General features: G+C 44.0%; 1 protein-coding gene across 1 annotated transcript in view; it reads left to right on the plus strand.

Moving 5' to 3' along the window:
• SORCS2 (sortilin related VPS10 domain containing receptor 2) overlaps positions 1 to 16,028 on the plus strand; it is a 565,166-nt gene extending 549,138 nt beyond the window's left edge. Inside the window, exons 23-27 of the mRNA XM_054172252.1 lie at positions 486 to 611; positions 2,214 to 2,313; positions 3,757 to 3,859; positions 12,257 to 12,360; positions 14,996 to 16,028. Coding sequence (XP_054028227.1) covers positions 486 to 611; positions 2,214 to 2,313; positions 3,757 to 3,859; positions 12,257 to 12,360; positions 14,996 to 15,060 — 498 coding nt within the window. The 3' untranslated portion in view covers positions 15,061 to 16,028. The remainder of the gene's footprint in view (positions 1 to 485; positions 612 to 2,213; positions 2,314 to 3,756; positions 3,860 to 12,256; positions 12,361 to 14,995) is intronic.
• The last annotated feature ends 5,846 nt before the right edge of the window (positions 16,029 to 21,874 follow it).

Genomic DNA, 21,874 nt, shown 5'->3' on the forward strand with positions numbered 1-21,874 from the left:
GGTGTTCATTACAATTTCAGGAGCTGAATCTTAGGTGCTCTTAAACTCACTGTGGAAACTTCTCTCTGTCCATTAAGCACAGATGGAAAAATAGCCTCCTAAGCTAAACTTAGCTGTAATAAATATGCCCTTCTAAGTCTACTAAATGTCTGAATGGCCCACAAATGACCCTAAATCACTTAGGAATGTTTGTTGTGTTACCCTGGCACTGGCCAGCCATTGCAGAGTTTCGCTAAAACTGCAGACCACTTCATTTTTTGCTTCTTGCCATGATGCTGCTAAACTGCTTTAATGTCCTAGCAGTGCTTAGCTCTTTGCAGAGCAGCTCACATTTCAGCTAATTTGGGTTTGGCTTTGTTCATGTTTTAGCTGCTGCTGGAATCCTCTCTAAATAGTAAGGATCTGAACAGCAAAGACTAAAAGACACATGAGGTTGGTTGTGTGTTTTCTCTCAAGTGCAGAGCACACTGTCCTTTGTGTTGCAGGAAACCAACACGCCCGAAGAAGCGCTGGTGACGGTGGTGAAGCCAGGTCTGCCCACAGCTGCTGACCTGCATGTGCTGCTGCCAGCAAACCAGCCCAAACATAGGAGAAGTGTAACTAGTGATAAGGTAACCAGGGCGAGTATGTCTGCTCAGGCCACTCTTCATCCTGTTTTGCAGTTACTGCCTGTACTTTCCTTGCCTTTATGTGAAATTAAAAGGTGCTTCCCAACTGCGTGAACATCTCACTCCCACCTGGTAGCTAGGAACAGCCACAGCTGCTGTCTGACAGTGGACAGACCAGCAGCATCCAGTGCTTACTGGCATTGGTGTATTTCTCAAGAATATCTATCTATTTGTTAAAGAAAACCAACAGTGGTGGTACAGAAGTCTGCAAAGATCTGGTAGAGCAAAGAGTGTGTTTGGAACACCGACATTTCTAAAGAGGGCTGAACCATCTCAGCTCAGTAATTTCACTGACAGATTAGCCTAAAGTGCTGGTCCCTCTTGCATTGTATGCCATGAGCACGTGAATGAAGATGAACTGAAACAAAGTGACTCTGGCTCAGTGATGCCAGCATCACTTTAAAGGCTGCTAATCAGTGCAGTTGTCATATCCATTCTGGTTTCAGACTTTGAAGGGAGGGGAAAAAAGGTAAACACTTAGAAGCTATCTGGAGTGACTGGCTTGTAAAATAACTGAGGCTTACATCACCCTTATGTTGAGTCATCCTCACCCACCCCAAGATATAAAGTCAGGGGAATGGTTTCAGAAGTTAGATGTTCCTCAGTATGAGTGAGAATATTTGAATCTCAACTTGTGTGTAGTCTCTGTCCATAACAAGAGAGAGACTACAGGGATTTCTGTTATGTTGCAAAGGCTTTGTCAAAGTTGAGCACTGTAATTGATAATGTCATAAAGGAGTTACTGGTGAAGGCTCCATGGATATAAAGCAGATTTCTAATTTGGCATCCTGTGGGATGTTGTATCCAAAATGATAGAGCATAGAGTGTAAAACTGGCTTTGATCTTTTAGAAAATTGCCCATGTTGAAAACACAAACAAGTAGAAGAGAAAATCAGACAATATTTCATCTGGGGTTAGGATATGATGGTACCTTTAATGGTTCTGCTCCATAAAAACATGAAAGGACAGCTATTACTGTGCTGGGGAAAAAAGATGAGGAATCCTGGTTTCTTTCCACCTGGATGGATGGATGTATTTCTACAGAGTATTGTTAAAAGATAGGTATAAATGGAATCCATCCCCTCATAGGAAAGGAGGTGAGGTAAATTATGACATGCCATTCATTACCAAAGAGCAATTCCTTTTCATAGCAAGAAATCTCAAATGACATCACAGATTTTGTTCTGATGGGTTAAAAGAATGGAGGGGGTTTAATATGCATTGTGCACTGTGTGAGTTATGAGCAAGGCAAACCCAGCAGCGTGTGCAAATGACATGCTGCTGTCTGTCACATGCTGGGAAGACATAAAGCTTTTGCTTTAGCAGAAGATATAGAGAAGATAGAAAGATTTGACATTTTTAGCTTGTGGAGTTGTGCAATATTTTAAAATATGGAAATCCTTTAGGATTTCAGCTCACGGCAGACGAAGGCTTTGGGGGTTTCTCACTTTTTAATGACTCAGAAGTTTCCCTTTGTAGAGCACTGAGCCTCCCAAAGTGGAGTGGAGCCTGCAACATCTGACATTCTCTCTGTTGTATTTTCAGAGAATAGAGGCTATAAAGCAGGCCTTGAATGCACACAACATCAGTTTCTTCCTGAGGGGAGGATACTGGGTCTTGGTGACGTTAGCTGACTCCGATTCAGGTAAATACCTAAACACAGCTCCCAACAGACCAACCTTTGGGTATCTGAGCTCTGAGAAGGAGAAAACCCTCATGTAGATCTAGATGTCTGCACATATACACACAGAGAGAGACTGACTTGTACTTGTGCCATAGACACGCCTGTGTGCATGTGTGAATATATGCACTCGCTCACACACCTGTACATGGATAGGTTTTCATTTGGCACTCACTAACCATCACCACCAAATAACTATTTCTTACACCTTTTGCTTTTGCCACACTTCATCATTTATTTCAGAAGGTTCTTGCTGTTTTCTGTGTGACCCTGTCATAACTAAATACCTATGTTACACAGAGCAGGGCTCTGAAGGAGGAGCCCACCTTTCAGCCAAAGCCCTGCCTGCTGAAGCACTTTGGCTACACCAGCTGGTGAGAAAGCAGTGTCTGTACTTCAGCCATTAACTCTGTAGATAAAGCTCCAGGGGTCTAGGATGTAGCCTGGCATCTCTGAGCTTCAAATCCACATGCCATGAAGCTTATGGCAGGGTCTTCACATTGCTAATCCTGTCTTGAGATCAGTTGTATGCTGTTTCTGTCTGTAAAGTAAATAGGAATAGATTAGTTTGCATGCATTTCCTGCACCTCTGGGTTCTCTATGTGCCCTGGGAACTGAAAAGAATGTGTGTGCATATGTGTGTATATTTGAACAGAGATACATTAAAATGATCTTTTAACCAGGAAGTTCAGCTTTGACAGAGCTTTGTGTTAGAATGTGCTATAATTTCTATTTGTGAATCATAACCCATAATACATCCTTTCCTACTTCGGTGTCTCGTGGCAGAAAGCTCAGCTGACCACGTTCCATTGTGTAAACACTGTTGTGATACTGTGCCTGTCAAATCTGTGTAGAAGACAAAGCTCCTTTATCTGCTCTACAATGCAGCACGGTGCTGCAGTTCTGCTGTGGTACCTCAGCGACTTCAAAGAGGCAGCAGTCGTCAGCCAGTACAAAAGGCTGGGGCTGAAAGAAGCTCAGGTTCATTCCAGCCTTCACCAAGCATGGCCTTGAGTTCATTTGTTGTTCACAGCCTTAGTTTCCTCTTCTGTGAAATTAATACAGCTCTGCTTTTGTAATGCACGTACTTAGGGTTTGTGCTCATTTCCTATGAGAGCTTGAGATTCCCAGAAAAAAACCACCCAGTGAGGAAGCAAATAATTAAATCTTTAGGGTTTTGTGCTTTGTGTTGGTTCTTGGGTTTGTTTTTAAATTGGACCTCTGCCCTTCAGTCACAAGGCACCAATTAATTTGGTGCTGTTGCCTTTCTGAAGAAGCTACAGATGAAAAGGAGAGGTCACACGAATAACAAAAAATGATTTTGACCTGATAATTAAGTAGAAAGGAGAGCCCATGAATGAGACTGAAAGAGGATGTGCTAAGCTGTTCTTCTGTTTCATATTTCAGATGCTCAGAGGATTGGAGGAGGCAGTGGCTACTGGGCTATCGTGGTTCTCTTTGTCATCTGTCTCGTGGTGATTGGGGCTTTCATCCTCTACAAGTTCAAAAGGCAAGTAAGCCTTCAGCAACAGCTTAGACATTTGAAGAAGTAGCTTTATCCACATACCAGCAAAACAGAGGTTTGGAAAAGAGATTTCTTGAAGAGCTGCAGAAAGTCCACTGCTTTCAGAGTTGTGTTTTGCTGAACTTTTCAGACACCGAGGTGTCTGCAGGGATGCTTGTTCTCCCTTGCTGTGTTCCAACCCAAATAGCAGCAATGTGGGAATTATGGAGAATTTGTTCAGCTTGTCTAAATAATATCATCAAGAAAGAGACCTGAGCTAAAATATTAGTCCTGATTAATTCCTACCTCATTGCTCCTAGCAGTTAGGAGCAAACTAAAGCCATTGGGACAGTGAGTGCATCTGCAATGCTGATTTGCTTAAAAAAAAAAAAAAAAGAAGTAATTTTATCCTTACACAGAGCTCTTGGGAGTTCCTCTTTGCTCACATCACGTTTCAATTGCTGGGGCAATGCCACATGGAATGAGTGGTGGAGATAGATTAGGATTAATTTGACACTAGAGTGCGTTGAGAAGAGAAATAATTCTGAAAATGGTCTTTTTGAGACACCTTTTCTCACACTTGACAGGATCCCCTGCCAGTCTTTGACAGTCTGAGAGGTCTTTACAATTTATTTTAATCATTGCTGCTAGGGCACTGTGCAATTCAGAGGATTCTGCTCTTGTTGGTGTGTTCATGTAATCAGTGGCTGGGCTCTTGTTAATTTTGTATCTCGTGGGCATTTAGGAGCTCTTGCATTTGATCATAGTGGAAGCAAGCCTTCATCATCATCATCAAACCCTGATGTCCTTACTCTAGGGAGGCTGCCTGTTCATTTGTCTCACTCTTTCAAGATTGATTTTCATTGGTAATGTGCAGTAAAGGACATATGCAGAAAGTCAGTGGAAATGAGAGTGGCACTGAGTCTGAGAGAGCAATGAGCATAGACAGCATTTAAGTAAGAGTTTGTTTGGAAAAGAGGTTTTAATTCAAGAGAGGAAACCCCTCCCTTTCCCAAGAGTCTCTTCATTTTCTCACCACAGCACTTGGGTTTCTGAGAGCCCAGAGTGGCTGGTTGCTGAAAAGGACAAAGCACAGCTCATTGTATCAGACTCTCTGCAGCTGAATAAAAATATACTTTCCTATATTAGATGCCTGCAGCAAGGAAAAGCATAGAAATGGTTGATGTGATGTAATTGTTTTATTTCAGTAGCAATGCGTGGAGGATTTGTTGTTCGTAGCGTGGAAGCATAAAACTTGCTGGTGATATCTTTTGCAAGCTGTATGATTTATATCTTTTATTAGTTCTTAAATGAGAGCAATTAAGTAACAGACACAGTTGCTGCATGGCAAAAGAAGTGTAAAATACTCAAGGAAGGAAGGAAAAAAATCATTTTCCTTGGGTTCTTTCTAAAGTGCCCAATGAACCATTGCTTTATAGATAGAGCTTTTATTAAGAAGGAAATGATAGTGCAATTTGCAAACTGGGAGCTTTAATGTCTCTCATACTTCTGTACATAATTTGTGAAAAATCATCTGCAGTTAAATTTGGTTGGGTTTTAATTTGGGTGCAAACGTGGCAGCTTGTGAGTTGTGTTCAAATGTTTCTCAGCGGCCTGCAAACCTCTGCCGACGTTGACGAATGACCGTGCAGTGGTGTTCAGTTTTAGTCCACATCCTATCTGATTCTGAGGTACTTGACAGAATTCTGTTTAAATATTCCTGCTAAGCTTCTCCAAGATGACAGCTTCTCTGGCTGCATCCTTCATTTGCAGTTTGATCTTCAAATAATATTGAGCACCTAATCGGTGCTGCGCTTGAAGAATCACTTTTGCGGCGCGTGCTCCCTGTGAACTCTCCCACCCAAACCTTTCATCCCTTTTAAAAAGCCTTTGCTGTGTTTATAAAGATGGATAGTGAAATGCTGGGTCCCCATGGAGAAGTTATTAGTGAATACAGTCCCTTTAAAGTCAGCACAGTCAGTATCTAAGTTTACAAAGTGGTCCATAGGGACCGAGGCTATGAAACTTGAGTGTCCTTTGTGGATAGGAAGGTTGCAAGTTCTGAGGCACAAAGGCAGCTTGTCAATATTCATAGAATCATAGAACCAACCAGGCTGGAGAAGACCTCAGAGATCACCAAGTCCAACCTATTACATAATACCTAACACCTCCTGACAACTAAACCATGGCCTCAAGTGCCACATCCACTCCTTTTTTGAACACTTCCAGTGATGGTGACTCCACCACCTCCCTGGGCAGCACATTCCAATGGCCTATTACTCTTTCTGGGAAGAACTTTCTCCTCATCTCCAGCCTAAACTACTTCTGGCACAGCTTGAGACTGTGTCCTCTTGTTCTGTTTCTGGTTGCCTGGGAGAAGAGACCAACCCCCACCTGGCTACAACCTCCCTTCAGGGAGTTGGAGAGAGCAAGAAGGTATCCCCTGAGCCTCCTCTTCTCCAGGCTAAGCAACCCCAGCTCCCTCAGCCTCTCCTCACAGGGCTGTGCTCCAGACCTCTCATCAGCCTCGTTGCCCTTCTCTGGACACGGTCAAGAGTCTCAATGTCCTTCTTAAATTGAGGGGCCCAGAACTGGACACAGGACTCAAGGTGTGGCCTAACCAGTGCTGAGTTCAGGGCAGAATGACTTCCCTGCTCCTGCTGGCCACACTGTTCCTGATCCAGGCCAGGATGGCATTGGCTTTCTTGGCCCCCTGGGCACACTGCTGGCTCATGTTCAGCTGCTGGCAGCCAGTACCCTCATGTCCCTTTCTTCCTGGCTGCTCTCCAGCCACTCCAACCCAATTAATATGCCTTATATTGAAAACTAATTTGCTGGAACAAAACCTGTTCCTTTTTGGGCATAATTTCAGCAGAATAACACTTACTGGGCCCTGGAGCAGTCTACCCAGAGAAGCTGTGGACTCTCCTTCTCTGGAGACTTTAAAAACCTGCCTGGACATGTTCCTGTGCAGCCTGAACTAAGTGAACTTACTGTAGCAGAGAGCTTGGACTCAGTGATCTCCAGAGGTCCCTTCAAACCCTGTTGATTCTATGGTAACTCAACCACCACATGCAAAGATAAATATGAACTATTGTCACATAAAAACACACACATGTACAAGGTGCTGAAATGTTGCTGCTGTCCATAAGTTTTATATGGGATTTACAAAGTTAAGGACGAGATGGAAGACATTTGGTGCTTTCATTTATATAAGCTGTTAGTCAGATACTCCCTTCAGAAGAGTTAAAACTTCTTGGGTTCCCCCCCCCCCCCCCCCCCAAGACAGAGAAATGTTTGTTAGTCTTAATTTTGTCAGTACACTAATTGAGTCTACAGGACTTGCAGTTGGCATCAGAGCACAGGCAAAGCAGGTGGTCTGCAAGATTGCCTTGGACTATTCTGTCTCTTTGCTGGCCCAAAGGACAGGGCAGTTCTTTACTGAAGGTTGATACCTGGAAAGATGCAAGATGGAAAGACTGGCTTGCAGCTGAGATGGTGACTGCCTTGGCAAGGAGGTTACCTGAGAGTATTCCACCCCTTTTCACCAAGAAGGTAGCATCGTTCAGGGCTTGTGATGAAAAGTGAAGAGAAAATAGCAGACTTTTGCATAGGCCATAGTAGGGATTGGATAGGGAAACCTGCCCAAAGTGTTCAATGCTTCCTGAGCACTGAGGCCCCTTGCTCATGCCTGCCCCTTGTTCACACCTGCCCTCCCTACCTGGATGGTTTCTGACTTCATGTCATAAGAACTTGCATCTTGATTTACACCCAGTTTTGTGAGGCAGAATTGCCTCCTGATGAAAGATGGTGTTGACAGGGCATCAGAGACCAAACTCTTGCCTTTCTTTTAGGATTCTTTCAGGGGCAATCAGGACAGCTATGATGAAACTTGCTGCTCCTGTTGAATCTCTCATTGGTTGAGAACTGCAATACCCAGTGCTAAAACTTGGTGTTTGTCACAAAATTAGTTTGGGAGAGGGCATTAATCTAAAAACAACAGTCCTGCAGAAGCAAGATTATGTCAGATGTCTCATATACAGGAAACTGGGAGAGTGTTTAATTAAATAGAGGGGTGGGGGAAAATCAGAGGCAGATTCATACAGAGGTAGTGGGATTTGGGCTGATATGCTGTATGCATAGTCAAAACCAAGGCAGTCTCCTCACTCCTGAAGGAATGCCCATCAGAAAGAAGATTAAAACTGTCTGATTTCCCACTACTCCAATCAAAACTCAAATTGTGGAGTCTGTTGGATAATCAGAGCTTTCATGGCTTACATTGGTTCTGATGTGCTCTAATCCCAAATGCTGAACCACTGAGCAGGAAGACTGCTGCCCTCTGCTCCTGCGTGCAGTATGGCTGCAAGCGTTGCAAGTACTGGGTTCAGTTTTGGACCCCTCACTACAAGAGGAGCATGGAGGAGCTGGAGCATGGCCAAAGAAGGGGAACCAAGCTGGTGAAGGACCTTGAACAGGACTAAAGTTTAAATGATAAATGTCAGTGTCTTTCAAAACTATTTCTAGTCATACCCCGCAGAAGTCCCAAGTTTGGTTTAGGTAGTTTGGGGGCAGATTTTCAGCGTGTCAGCAAGAGGCAGCACCCCAGCTGCTACATCTGACTCTGGCTGTGGCACAAGAGGCAGTGCAGAGAGTGAGTGTTGGGTGGTGGGCAAGCAAAAATAATTTGCCTTTTCCTTGCTCTTGTGTTCCGAGTCTGGCAATCACCTATCTGATGCCTCGAGCGATGCGTTACAATACTCACGAGTGTGCTTCAGTTGTTTAAGCATCCAAGTACAATGGCCTACAGCTGCTTCTTGTGACCAGAACAATATGAAGCAGCTGGAAAATATTTTTTGAGAAATCAAATCTATTTTTTAATGCAGATCTGGGACCTGCATATATATGTATATGTGTGTGTGTGTGTTTTATACCACACCATCTTTACTAAATTTGGTTCAGTAAAAGCACACTTCTTCCACTCCCTTTGAAACAATGTTGATGTTTTATGTGGGTTTCAAATTGCCATCCAGAAAAGTTTTCTTCATCCTTTCAGAGCAGGCTTCCATGGTGTGGGGTCCTGGACAGCAGTCTAAAGAAAGCCAAGAGCAGTGTCTGCACCAGGCAAAGTGGGGGAAAGGAATGTTGTATTTTAGCCACATCAAAGCTGCCTTGCAATCACCATGTTAGAAGTGGAAGATCTGAAATCATCCTTTTCTTTCTTTATACTTCTGTATAACAACAGAACATTAGAGTAGCCAAACCAAGGCAAATAGTTGGCTTTCCTGCTTAGGTGTTTGAGCTGGTTAAGAGCAGTTAGCAGTAGCATGAAAATCTTTGGCTCTTAATTTGTATGCAAACTGCTGCCAGTGTACCGAGAGCTGCAGTGTTGTTTTCACTGAGCACTCTGAATCTGCTTCAGCCAAATTTGCATCAGTTTGTGTCTATTCCTTTTCTTCTCACTACTAGCAAGTCCCGCTTCAGGTAAATGAACCCCCTCCTGGGTCATTCCCACAATCTGGAGCAGAACTGTATTATCTTTCTGCCTCATTGCCTTACTATCTCATTTTCAGTCTCTGAAGAGAGGCTATCCTCCCCCCCCCTCCCCCCCACCTTGCTTATACTACTTTTATGTTCCATGAGAGCAAGTTTAGTCCCAATCCATGGCATTTAGTTATGAAAAAACAGGGACTAATTTAATGCTCCATAATATTTCATAAAAACCTGCCTCAGAAATCAAAGTGATAGCATGCAGAGAAGGTTTCTGAAATGAGAGAGGCAAGTAAATCAGGAGTGCCTTAAAGCACAAAGAAGTCAGTCATCTGCACATTAATCCACACAGCACCTCAATAAAGTGTTGTATTTAATGGATTATTAGTTTTGTTAGTTTTGTTAAAGGTCCAAGAGAATGCTGCATTATCCCACATTCTTTGCCATGTGAATACCTTCCTGTTCTTTCTACCAGAGAGTCTTAATCAAACCTCTGGAAAATAAATTGGGTTGCATAAAGGCCAGTGAATATTGGCTCCACAGGGAAGGGACTGAAAACCAAATAAAGTGGGGAGTTTAAGTGAGTGGGAATCAATGTCTCATCCACCTCCTGATGTTCCTTCCTGCTGAACATTAAGTGCAAAGGGTTTCAGATATGAACTGATCAGAATTTGTGAATAGAGACTAGGGGGGGGGGGGGGGGGAAACCAAAACACTTTCTAGAATATCTTGTAAAAGGTGTGGGACCTAGAGGGCCTGGTGAAAGCTGTGATGTTTGTTATTAGTTCTGTGCAGAATTAAGGCTCCAGTTCATATTTTTATGGTCCTCGAAGCAGGCATGAATGTTTCGTCTTCATGATTGAAATAAAATGCTGCAGAGAAAACAAAAGGAACTAAGAATGTAAACCATGGAGTGCAGCTCAGCAGAGGTAATTGTCTGCAGTGATGGATGAGAAGCACATGCACTCTGCAGCTGAAGAGTAAACCCCCAAAAGGAGCTATGGCACAATCTTCTCTGTTCTTAGAAATGTGCTTTCCATTTTGTATTGTTGGGCTGAAACACTTGGTCAAACTTCCCGTGCCTTGTTTCATTCAGTTACTGGAAGAAGAGTGGTGCAAGGCTTGGCACTATGTTTTTGTTAGTGTTGGAGGAGCCCTTGGACCTGTTGAAGTGGTTACAATAGCAGAGTACTGTGCCATCAGACCTTCTTTCTTTCTGGTCCTTTGCATTTGGTTATTCCTGTGTTTTACTCACTCCATGCTCACTGAGACCAAGAACGATCAGATACCTTTCTTTGTGTTGATTTTAAATATTGGGACAAAATCCTTGTTTTTATGTATCTAGTTTTATCTGTGTCTGCTTACGGACCTATAGAGATATCTGTCTGTGCATATATAGGAGCAAGGAACCTCTTGGGTAGCTCACATGAAAATCTCCTTAGTCACTTTGCATGATTTAGCAAGTTGTGTTCATGCTAATTGCTTTGATGCTTTGGAAGATGCACTTCAAGCCAGTTTGCTGCAGTAACTTTTATCTCAAACTAAGAATGGTGCCACCTGGTAAAGAACCTGAAATGTCACTGAAAGACAGGTCAACTTCAAAAGCCTGGAGGAAACTGAGCAACCTATCTGTTTATCCAGACATCAAACTGCTGCCAGAGTATGGAGCACAAGATGGTTGGGTTTAGAGAGATGCCTAAAAACGAATGTCACTTTTTCTCTTTTCTTCCTCTCTAAAGAAGCTTGGAAGAACCACAGCTTAACCTTAGCGGTTCAAACCAATTTTCTCTTTTCTTCTCGCTGCCTGCCCGTGGCAATAATCTCTATTTAAGCACAGACTTTGACAGTTGTGATCTGCTGTCATGCTGATCAAGCTGTCAAACTGCTTCTTGCAGTGTAGAAAACAGAGCTCACAACCTGCAGCTCCTTAATCAGAAGTGTCTGCTTGGTGCCTCAGAGAGGATGTCCTTAGGTGTCCAGGCAGATTGCAGGTGAATGCAGCTGCAGCAAAGGGTATGGCTTTCCAGAAGTGTTTGAACCATCAACTCTGCTGCAGAGTTAGAAGTTCCTGACTATTGCCTTTAATTCTACAATGTCTAACTTAATCTAGTTATGAACTCTTTATCAATACTGAGTCTTAAGCCTCCCAGTCTGAGCCATGGTGCTAGTTGTTCAGTCATGCTGATAGAGCCATTTAATAATGTGATTCTGAATGAATTAATTAAATGCTCTCTGCTCTAGGGACTTTTGTCCAGTTCAGCAGTTCCCAGTAGTGCTGGGCCAGGCTTTGCACTTTTTCTTCTTCAGTGCTGCCCATTTAATTTCACCAACCTGCCCTGTCTTTGCCCTTATTGATCCTGTTTACCTCCTTACACTTTGCCCCTTGGTCTTGGCCTCCATTTTCTGCTCTTGCCATTCCCTGTCTCCTGTGTTTCTGCTGCTTCTTTTTGCTCACACCTAATAAAATATGAAATGCTGTCACCCTTCAGTATCAGCTCACCTCACCAGAGAGATGTAATGAGGATGGTTACCCAGCTTAATGGTTGTGAAGACACTTGGAACCAGAGGGGAATGCCTGCTGGGCCTTTCTATTGCTTGAGTTCTTCAAACGGTTTTTCTGGTTTTAGTATTTATTTTTTCCCCAGGACTGCTCATTGTCTGTCAATCTTAGTCAAAAAGTGGTACTCAATTAGTGTGTTGGTGTGAACATCGTGACAAGGCAGTTACATAAACCTGTAACTGGGAATAAGGAGTTGAGAAGCTTAGGTTGTGAACACAAAATGAAGGAAGGGAAGGGTTGGTGCTGTGTTGTGATTCTGGAATGACTTTGCTCTGCTGGAGTTCTGCTCGGATGGCAGCGCGTGCACCACGTGAGGGAACTCCATCACCAGACCTTTTTCTCTTTGTCTGATGCAGGAAACTGCCAGGCAGAAATGTCTACGCCCAGATGCACAACGAAAAAGAGCAGGAGATGACAAGCCCTGTTAATCACAGTGAGGACACCCAGAACATCATCCAGGGTGAGGAGTTTATTGATGATGATCTGGACTCTCAAACGCTAGGGAACGCAAGAGGTAACTTCATTTTGAGTTTATACATTTGGACAAGTAATTGATTTTTAATTTTTTTTTTGTTTGTTTGCTTCTTTTTGGTTTAGCTTTTTGTCTTTTTCTTTTTCTCCTTAGTCTCAGGAAGAAGCAGATAGTGCACCACTAACAAAGGATTATCTCAGTTGTCTTCTGGCTTGCACGTGATACGGGCTAATGTATGGCTGATGTGCTATGTAGAGCATGAGTACAGACAGAGTACAGTTCAATGTCAGGAGTCTTGCTTGGACAATTTCTGAGAGAAATTGCATTTGGTGGAACAGGGTGTGATAGCTTGCAGCTGAATTAACTCCATGATGCCCCCAGTTAGAGAAACACTGAGCTTAAGCCAAGAGGATTTGTAGAGTCCATGTTTCTTGTGCTTGCAGGTGGATCGTATCTGGATCCATTGCTGTATTTGCCATCGTGTTCCAGTGGCAAGTAAAGTTTTCATTTCTAGGAAAATCACATTTATTCCTCCATAAAAAATGTCATCAATCTTCCCTACTTTAGCTGACAACTTTCTAGTATCCATGGGGTGGTCATAAGGAGCCCATGAGGGAAGCACCTGCACAGAACGTTCTCAGTATCAGGTGGAAGCACATATCCTGGCACCCTGAGGTTCCTTCCAGTGTAACATGGAGAGCTGGTCTATAAAGTTCATTTCTTGTCAAATTTATCATCCTGTTCAGACTCCTTTCTGGTCACAGTGAAAAATGCAGGATAATGGGAAAAGCTCCCCGGTTCCATTTCTGTACATTTTGTGACAATAAAACAGATAACCCGATGCCTTTGGGATTTGTAGCAGTAGGTTCATGGTGTAATAGGCAAGGGTAATGGCTTCATGAACACATGCAACAGGATGTGGCTTAGCTGCACAAGAGGGAGCCTAGGGCAGGACAGAACTTCAGCAGAAGAGTTTTCTTTATCTTGAGTTTCACCTTTATTGTTTGTTGTCAGTGTCTTTATTTTCACTTGCTGAACTGTGTGCTCCTTCTAGGTTCTTGGAGGTGTTAGCTTTGAACACAAGGAAAGAATCCAGGCTCTTGCTTTGCTTTGTTTATTTGTGTCTTCTCTTTGACAGCCTTTGTGTATGACTGTCACTGGGTTTTCATTCAGTTTTGCAAGATGACCTTGATTGCACTCATGACTGTACCAGAGTTAGTTCCAAAAAACAGCCCTGGAAAAACAAAGTCTGTGTTAAAATTGTTTGATCAACTCATCTCCAGGGTCTTTGGAGGAGAAAGATGAATGCTAACAAAGTCCTTGCAGACAAGCCTATTAAAGTGGAGCATTCAGATACCTCTAGTAATGTACAAAAGCACAACTTCCTTTAATGTAGAAAATCCCTTATGGCCTATTTATCTAAGGCAGCTTGGGGATGCTGGAATAAAGAGAGGCTGCCCTGATTTGTAACACATTCAGAAATTATCTCTCCTTGCCCTGCACTCCTTGCTTGGAGATAAATAAATAAACCTCCTATCTAGGCAAGAGCATTATTAGGGTTAAAGAGTACAAGATCATGATGTTTTGATGTGAAACCTGAGGCAGTTAGCAAATGCAGATCTCGAGGTGATTTGTGCCTCTGCCAGGCTGCAGCACCAGCAGCACTTCCACCAGAGCGTAAAGAGTTCATTTCTGTGGATCATAATCATCTGTGTTTGTCAGCTGCTGTGCAGCTTTTAGACACAAGACTTTATTTAAGACTTGAAACTCCATTTCTGCTCTCTGCACTGTTTTCTTACTTGCAATACTTCCCACTAGCTCCAGTATTTCTTAGTACTGCCAAGGAAATGTTCCTTTTAATGGTACTCCTCTATCTGGCTAGAGTATGAAGCCTGTTATAATCCCTGCTTGATACTAAATTCTGATTTGCAGAAGGTTCCAATGCTCTGGAGACCCCTTCTAGTTCTGGAGAGCTTTCTGCCTCCCTGTTGGGAGCTGTCAGTAGCAGCCTCGGCTCCCTGCGCAGCAGGGAGTTACAGGCCTGGGTTTCTGTTTGTTCTCTCTTCTCTCATAACTTTTGAATTTCCACAGTACAGTATTCCCAGACTCACCCATCCCCTTTTTTTGTTTTCTATATATTTTATGTTGCCTACTTTATCGCAACCCCCACCTTGGGACTCCTCAACACCATTACCTTGCAGTGACTCCTTCTGGGAGAAGTGGCAACTTGAACAGCTACAGAGTTCCCTTATTGCTGATGCCGGTCAGTGTCCAGTCCCAGGTCAGTGGCATGTCGAATGGACGCCTCAGGTTCCATTCTCCTCCCTCACCTGCACCCCTCCAGACAACTACACCTTTTTAAGCCACAAAGGGAACCAACTTTTGCTGTCACTGGGATAGAAACCCTAGGAATTCACCACAAATTCACCACCATGACCAAAAAGCTTTGTGCGAAAAGTATGCTGTAGGTACACGGAGCTGTTGCACCAACCTTCACCTGACCTGTGGTTAGATAAAGCCACTTTCTGTATGTGATTGAATTGTCCCTGCAATAAAAAGGGGATTTATTGTGAAGTGACTGAAATGCACTAATGCTGGCCCTTTGTTTTTTTTATTTCCATAGGCAATCACTCAGGCGTGGTTTTGAGCATCAACTCCAGGGAGATGCACAGTTACCTGGTTAGCTGATATTCACAGCTGAACACAAAACCCCGACAGACTCTTCTCTATAGCGATTTATTTTTCCCTGGTGATGTCACAAAATTGCAAATCTGACTGTAAATGCTGCTGGAGAGGAGGTTTCTTATCAGTCCCATGGAGAAAAAGGTTCACCATCAGTTACCAAGGGAGAAGAGGAATTCGTCTTGTGTTTTCTCTCCATGGCCTGAGAACTTGTCACGATTGAAACTCAAGCTGTGGTAGCAAACTTGTAGCCCTAGGCACCTCCAATGCCACCTTCTTTCTTTTCTGTATATGCTCTAGTTCTTTATGTTTATTTTTAGAAGGATCAACTGTAACTTTTTAACTATATTTTTAATTGAGGTATTCAGTGGAAGGCTGGGACTTTTCAGCCCAAACAAAAAAGGGTGATTTTTACACAAGTGACTAGACCAGAACAGATGGTTGCTTGATCACAATGACATATTTTTAGGAGGCCAAGTGTTTCTATGCTGGGAGAGGACTGAGCAAGGAGACAAATGCACTCCTAGTCCATATAAGCTCTTAACTTAAACATGTGTAAGACAATCTAATGAATTTAGGCTTAGGCCCTTCTGTGGATTAAAGTGGTAATTAAGGTGTCTCATATTGTAGGATAATGCTCTTGTATGTGTAGCAAGTCCTGACAAACCATCAGCACCAGTATCTGCCCCGGTCCTGCCCCTTGTCAAACAAAAACACCAGCTTGAATGCTCTTTCCAGACCAGGTGCCTTCAGTCATGGACAGTCATTTCAGTCGCTCTCCTCCTGTCTCCTGAGCTAGCAGCTCTAGGCTGATGGCAGCTGCTGGATGAGTTATGCTGTAAAAGTCCATGCTGCCTCTTCTTAACTTTCCAGAGAGTGGAAATGCCTCCTCCAAGGACCTTTCTTTACATGGCGGTTGTTCTAAGATTGCTGTCAGGAAGGCAGTGCTGGGTAAGTCAGAGCTCTCCTCCAGGCTGCACATTACCCCCCACTGCCCACCCACATCTGTCCTTGGGATTTTCCCTGGCTGCTTGCCCTTGTAGGCAATGTAGGCAAACTCTGACCTGACCTTTTCCCCTTGGGTTGGTTTGGCAGCCCAAGGGGGGCAATGGGGAGGGTGGGCTGTGGTTTAGAGGTTCATGTTGCCTTTCCATCACCACAGGGTGTCACTCGGTCCTTACCACTGCTGGCCTCTTCCAGTAGAGAAAGGTGGGAGGGCTTCTGAAGGAGCTGCCTGTAGAAAGGCTTCCTTAATTCCCACTCTCACTTGGGTCAATATTTCCTAGTCCCAAACTCTGCATCCCTAGGGAACATCCCTCTGCATCCCTAGTTCAGTGGACCCACATCCTCCTGGCCATTTCCTAGTGGTTTATGGAACCACTTGGGAAATGGACGGCAGTGTGATGGGGTCTGACAGTTGGTGTCCTCTGTGTCACAGCTGCCTGGGGTTAGGATGCTTCTCTCCAAAACCATTGAATCACTTCTTGCCTTTGACAGAGAATAAACAGCTCTTTGTTCGCTGAATGTCATACTGATGCCAGTGGCAAGCTCGCACACCACCTTGCTTAAGGAGGAGATAGGTATCTGACTAAGTCTTTGTGAATCAACAAACAGAAAGTACTAAATGCTGGTAAACCAGAAGAGAACTGGTTTTAACTGATCCTGTGCACTGGAGTCATTCTTCCATGTAGCTGTGGATGTCCCAGAGCATTCTGCCATCCAGTGCAGCAGAAGGGGGGATGTGGTAAGTCGGTGCAGTGCTCTCACAAACTCCACAGGGGGTGTGTGTGTAAAGCACAAGAAAGTCTAGATTATAAATTTCCTGTAAGGAACTTGGTGGGGAAGGTAAAGTGAGGATTCTGAACAGGGCTTGCAAGCTGCTCAGAAAGATGATATATCAAAACTTGTGCTAAAATGACTCCATCTGTGGTTGTGGAGTGCTGTACAAGCTCATTTACAGAGCAGCAATGCTCTAGCTGCCTGTTGTCTGCCAGACAGGGGAGAAATCCAGGGGTTTACTTCTCTCTGAGCCTGGGTTTCTTAAGGAGAGCTGCAAATACAAAACACGTTGTGCATTGTGAATTCTTGGGACTGTTGCACCAGAGGTTTTCCCTCCTCACCAGCTCTTTATGCTTTTTCTAGTGGAAATGAGCTGGAGCAGAGAATGAAATGGTGTTGCAAGCAGCTCACTTGCTCCTGTGGGATAGCTCTGAGGTGGGGTGTTGTGTAGGGTGAGCAAGTGGTAGCTCAGCCTCACGAACAAGTGGTGGGATGGAAGCTCTAGCTTGAGGGTGTTCTGCCATGGTTCATCTGATGGGCAAAGGGCACCGCTGGAACCAGATCAGGAGTACCTTGTGCTTTAACAGCTGTTTTTCTGTGTGCAGTGCAGGGCATGTGTCTCTTTAACAGGGCTCTTTTGGATCACTGCAGAGGATTTAGCCACTGGCTTCTCTAATTAACACTCAGCACAACAGAGTGCCTGGAATCGTGGGTTTTGGTGCTTATTAATTTGATTCATGCAGCACTCCTCTGAGGTTGGTTTGTCACATCTTAAACCCACTGTTTTCTAAGGAGATGTCAGTGTTGCTGAAACTGTAGTTACACTACCCAGCAGATAATAAAGGAAGCCTGGCAAGAATAGCTTAAAAGTGAATCATTGTAAAGCTGAGACAATCCCATTGCCATGTTCCCATTCCTGATGTCTTGGTTTGTCTTTAAATTAAAAGCCTCACTAGTGCTGGGCTTCAGATTTCTTGAACTATGTCCATGACACCTCAGCACTTTATCTGTCTAAAAGCCTGATACAGGTCTACAGCAGCATAGACCTGTTGCTGTACATAGTCACACATGTGCACAAATGCCTCCAGAACTGGTCATATTCCAGTTAAATGTGTTAGTGAGGAAGGGTGAGGTGATGGCTAAGAAACATATAGTGGGTGTCAGGTACCTGGGCTGGATTCTGTGCCAGACTTTGGGCAAGGATGTGCCTCAGTTTTGCCGGCTGTAAAATGAGGCTGATAGAAATTAGCTACCTCGCAGGGGTACTGTGAGGCTAAATTAATTACTGTTTGTTCAGCATCTTCATAATGAAAGAATTTGGTGAGCATGAATTATTAGTAGTTTCAAATTCTTTGCCATTAGTAGTCCCTGGTCCAAAGCAGATGGTGAGCTGTGCTTTAGGTCCCAGAGAGACAGGGACCTGCTGGAGAGAATCCAACGGAGAGCCATGAGGATGATTAGGGGACTTGAGCATCCTCCCTATGAAGAGAGACTGAGAGCCCTGGGGCTGTTTAGTCTTGAGAAGAGAAGCCTGAGAGGGGATCTCATCAATGTGTATAAATATCTGAGGGGTGGGTGTCAAGTGGAGGAGGCCAAGCTCTTCTGGGTGGTGCACAGTAACAAGACAAGGAACAACAGGTACAAGATAGAGCACAGAAGGTTTCACCTCAACATGAGGAGAAACTTCTTTACAGAGCGAGTGATGGAGCAGTGGAGCAGGCTGCCCAGAGAGCTTGTGGAGTCTCCTTCTCTGGAGACATCCAAAACTCACCTGGATGCCTTTAGTGGGAACACTGCTGCTGTCTGCTGTCTCTCTTATGGAGGTCAGCAGAATGGAACTGCAGTGGCTGCCATCCTCCTTCCACAAAGAAACATGGGAGATGTTTATTGTTATGAAGAAGGTTTACTGTTATGCATTTGTTTGCAGTAACTTTTTCATGGTGGACCAGTGGTTCCGATAAGTTTTGAGTTTCAAGTGTTATTTCAAGTCAAATACAAGGTTGCTAAGTTGAGAGAGTCGAAGACAATTTCAGTCACAAGTTTTCCCTGCTTCCTATGAAGCGAAGTTATGTAATTTTTCATTAATGAGACTTGGGAGGAAAAGAGAAGACTGAAACTTTTATTTCATTGCACAGGCCCTGACAGTTGGAGCTGTTCTTGCATATTGATTGATAACTGCTGCGTTATTTCCATCTTCAGTTTTAGTTCAGAGCTTTAGAGCAAAGTAAGTGTGCATTTCTCTCAGCAAATTGGCTCTCCACCAGGAAGAAATTTATAAGCATTTACCTTTATAAATATTGATCTTTGAGTTGCAAAATGATGTTGTGTCTCAGTCCACTCAAAAAAGATGCTTCCTGGCTCGTTCTCTCTGCTCTAGTCCCAGCTGCACGCTGCTTCTGCAGCTTTCTTTATGAGACTGGCATTTAGCCTAAATCTTACCAGTCTGAGAAAGGCTTTCTAAATCTTCCATTAGAACAGCATTTAAGTGCTTAGAAGTAGTTAAAGGATCTGCTCAGACCATTTTCCTAACGTTAAGTCTGTATTTTCACGTTCCTTGTTGCCTTTCAGTGTTTCTGTGTTATCCCTCGCGGTGCCATTAGGACGCAGGTTTATTCCTCCCATGGCTACATATGTCATGGTTTGCGCTCGTGTTCAGACTCTAATCAGCAGAGTGACAAATGGTGAATTAACTCAGATCCCAGTTAGCTTTCAGAATGGAAAGCCTAACCCTGCAGGCTTTGGGAAATGTCAAGCTGCGCACTCTTTAAGTTTTTAATCTTCTTTCCTGCATTAGCCCTTCTGCTGGACTGATCATAGAATCATAGACTCAATAAGGTTGGAAAAGACCTGAGAGATCATCAAGTTCAACCTATCACCCAAGACCTCCTGAATAACTAAACCATGGCTCCAAGTGCCACATCCAATCCCTTTTTGAACACCTCCAGGGATGGTGACTCCACCACCTCCCTGGGCAGCACATTCCAATGGCCAATCTCTCTTTCTATGAAGAATTTCTTCTAACATCCAGCCTAAACCTCCCCTGGCACAGCTTGAGACTGTGTCCTCTTGTACTGGTGCTGGCTGCCTGGGAGAAGAGACCAACCCCCACCTGGCTACAACCTCCCTTCAGGTAGTTGTAGACAGCAAGAAGGTCTTCCCTGAGCCTCCTCCTCTCCAGGCTAAGCAACCCCAGCTCCCTCAGCCTCTCTTCACAGGGCTGTGCTCGAGACCTCTCCCCAGCCTCATTGCCCTTCTCTGGACACATTCAAGTGTCTCAATGTCCTTCCTAAACTGAGGAGCCCAGAACTGGACACAGGACTCAAGGTGTGGCCTAACCAGTGCTGAGTACAGGGGCACAATGATTTCCCTGCTCCTGCTGGCCACACTATTCCTGATACAGGCCAGGATGCCATTGGCCTCCGTGGCCTCCTGGTCACACAGCTGGCTCGTGTTCAGCCAGCTGTCAACCAGTACCCTTCAATACTTTCTCCTTCAGCTCTTTCTGCAGCCTCAGAAGGATTTCTCAGCATTGAGATGGCCTAGAACAGCTCATTTCCCAAACCTGACTGGGAATATTGTGTGGACAAAGTTTTCCTTTCCCCTTTCTTTTCAAGCATGTTGCATAGAGCCAGAGGGTTTATACATCCCATCAGGGAAAGGAGGAGCTGTAGTGGTATTCAGGTGGTGTGAAGACTGAAGAATGCAGTCCTCTTTAATAAGCTTTTTGGGAAAATTTATTTCCCCCCTGAAACTGACACATGCAGCAAGTGACTTTCAAATGATTTTTAATATGTGAGATCTGATTGCTTTAGGTCCTCAGCCCTGGCCTTTCCCTCCTGTTAAATGGAGTAGCAAATTAGGTAAAATATGAATTGTGGAGCCATGTGCGACCAAATGAAGGGGTTTTTTTTTCCTTCTCTTCATCTCCTTTTTTTTTCCTTCTGTGAAGCTTGTCAGAATTACTGTTTGGAGTTGGTTAATGTGCTGCTAGCTGAGATGAGCTTCTGGAAGACAGTAAATAAGACCAGAAATACTGGAAGGCTTAGAAACACACACTCTGGAGTGCTCTGATGCAGCTACGTGAGCAAAATCCTTATCTCAGAGCCACAATGGTTTGTATTAAAATACTTGCCTAAAGAGTATCTCTAACCATCCATGTTCTTAATTACACACCCTTCCTCTCTCTCTTCTTCAAGATTGATTTTCTTTTAGGAGTGACATTTACTAGCCCTGAAAAAAAAAACCCAGAAAGAAGTGGGTCCTTTCCCTCGCACAAGTAATTACCTTCAAAACTATTTCTTTGCAACTCTTGAAAGCATTACACAAACCCTGAGCTTTATGGATGGGCCTGGAATTCTGAGTTTCTGGAGAATCTGCATATTTTGCCCTGATTTGTTGCAATACAGGGAACATAAAGCCCTGCTGGGCAGCAATAATACATGCAGCAGTCCTTGGCACCGCTTCAGCAATATGCCTTTGTTGCACTGTTTTAATGGCATAATGAGTATATTCATCACCAGGAAGCCCAAATAACTTCCTTAGCATGTCATATTTCTGGGCTGTTTGCTGCTAATTTTAGCCAGCTTTTGATACTTATATTTAGCTCTTACTTGACAGTGTCTGTGCTTGCAGCCCAAAGGGCAACAACAACAAAAAAATGACTTACTCTCCCTTTATGAAAAAGTATGAATTCACACCATTTGCTTGTTAATTAAAACAGCTTAAAAAGGAAATGTGCCTGAAATGGTGGAGAGTTTGTGAGAACAGCTCAGGCAGGGAAACAGCAGACTTGTATCCACGCTTTTTGTGAGCCATCCTCGTTATGGAAGCCTCATCCCTGGAGGTTTTAAAGGCCAGGCTGGATGTAGCTCTGAGCAGGCTGATCTAGTGTGAGGTGCCCCTGCTCATGGCAGGGGGGTTAGGACTGGATGATCCTTGAGGTGCCTTCCAACCCAAACAGTTCTATGATTCATGACTAGGCAGGGCTGTGCAGAAGATGTGCACACCCCAGACATCAGTACCATGCGCACAGGCAGCTTGC

Source organism: Dryobates pubescens, chromosome 23, assembly GCF_014839835.1.
Source record: "Dryobates pubescens isolate bDryPub1 chromosome 23, bDryPub1.pri, whole genome shotgun sequence".
Classification (NCBI taxonomy): domain Eukaryota; kingdom Metazoa; phylum Chordata; class Aves; order Piciformes; family Picidae; genus Dryobates; species Dryobates pubescens.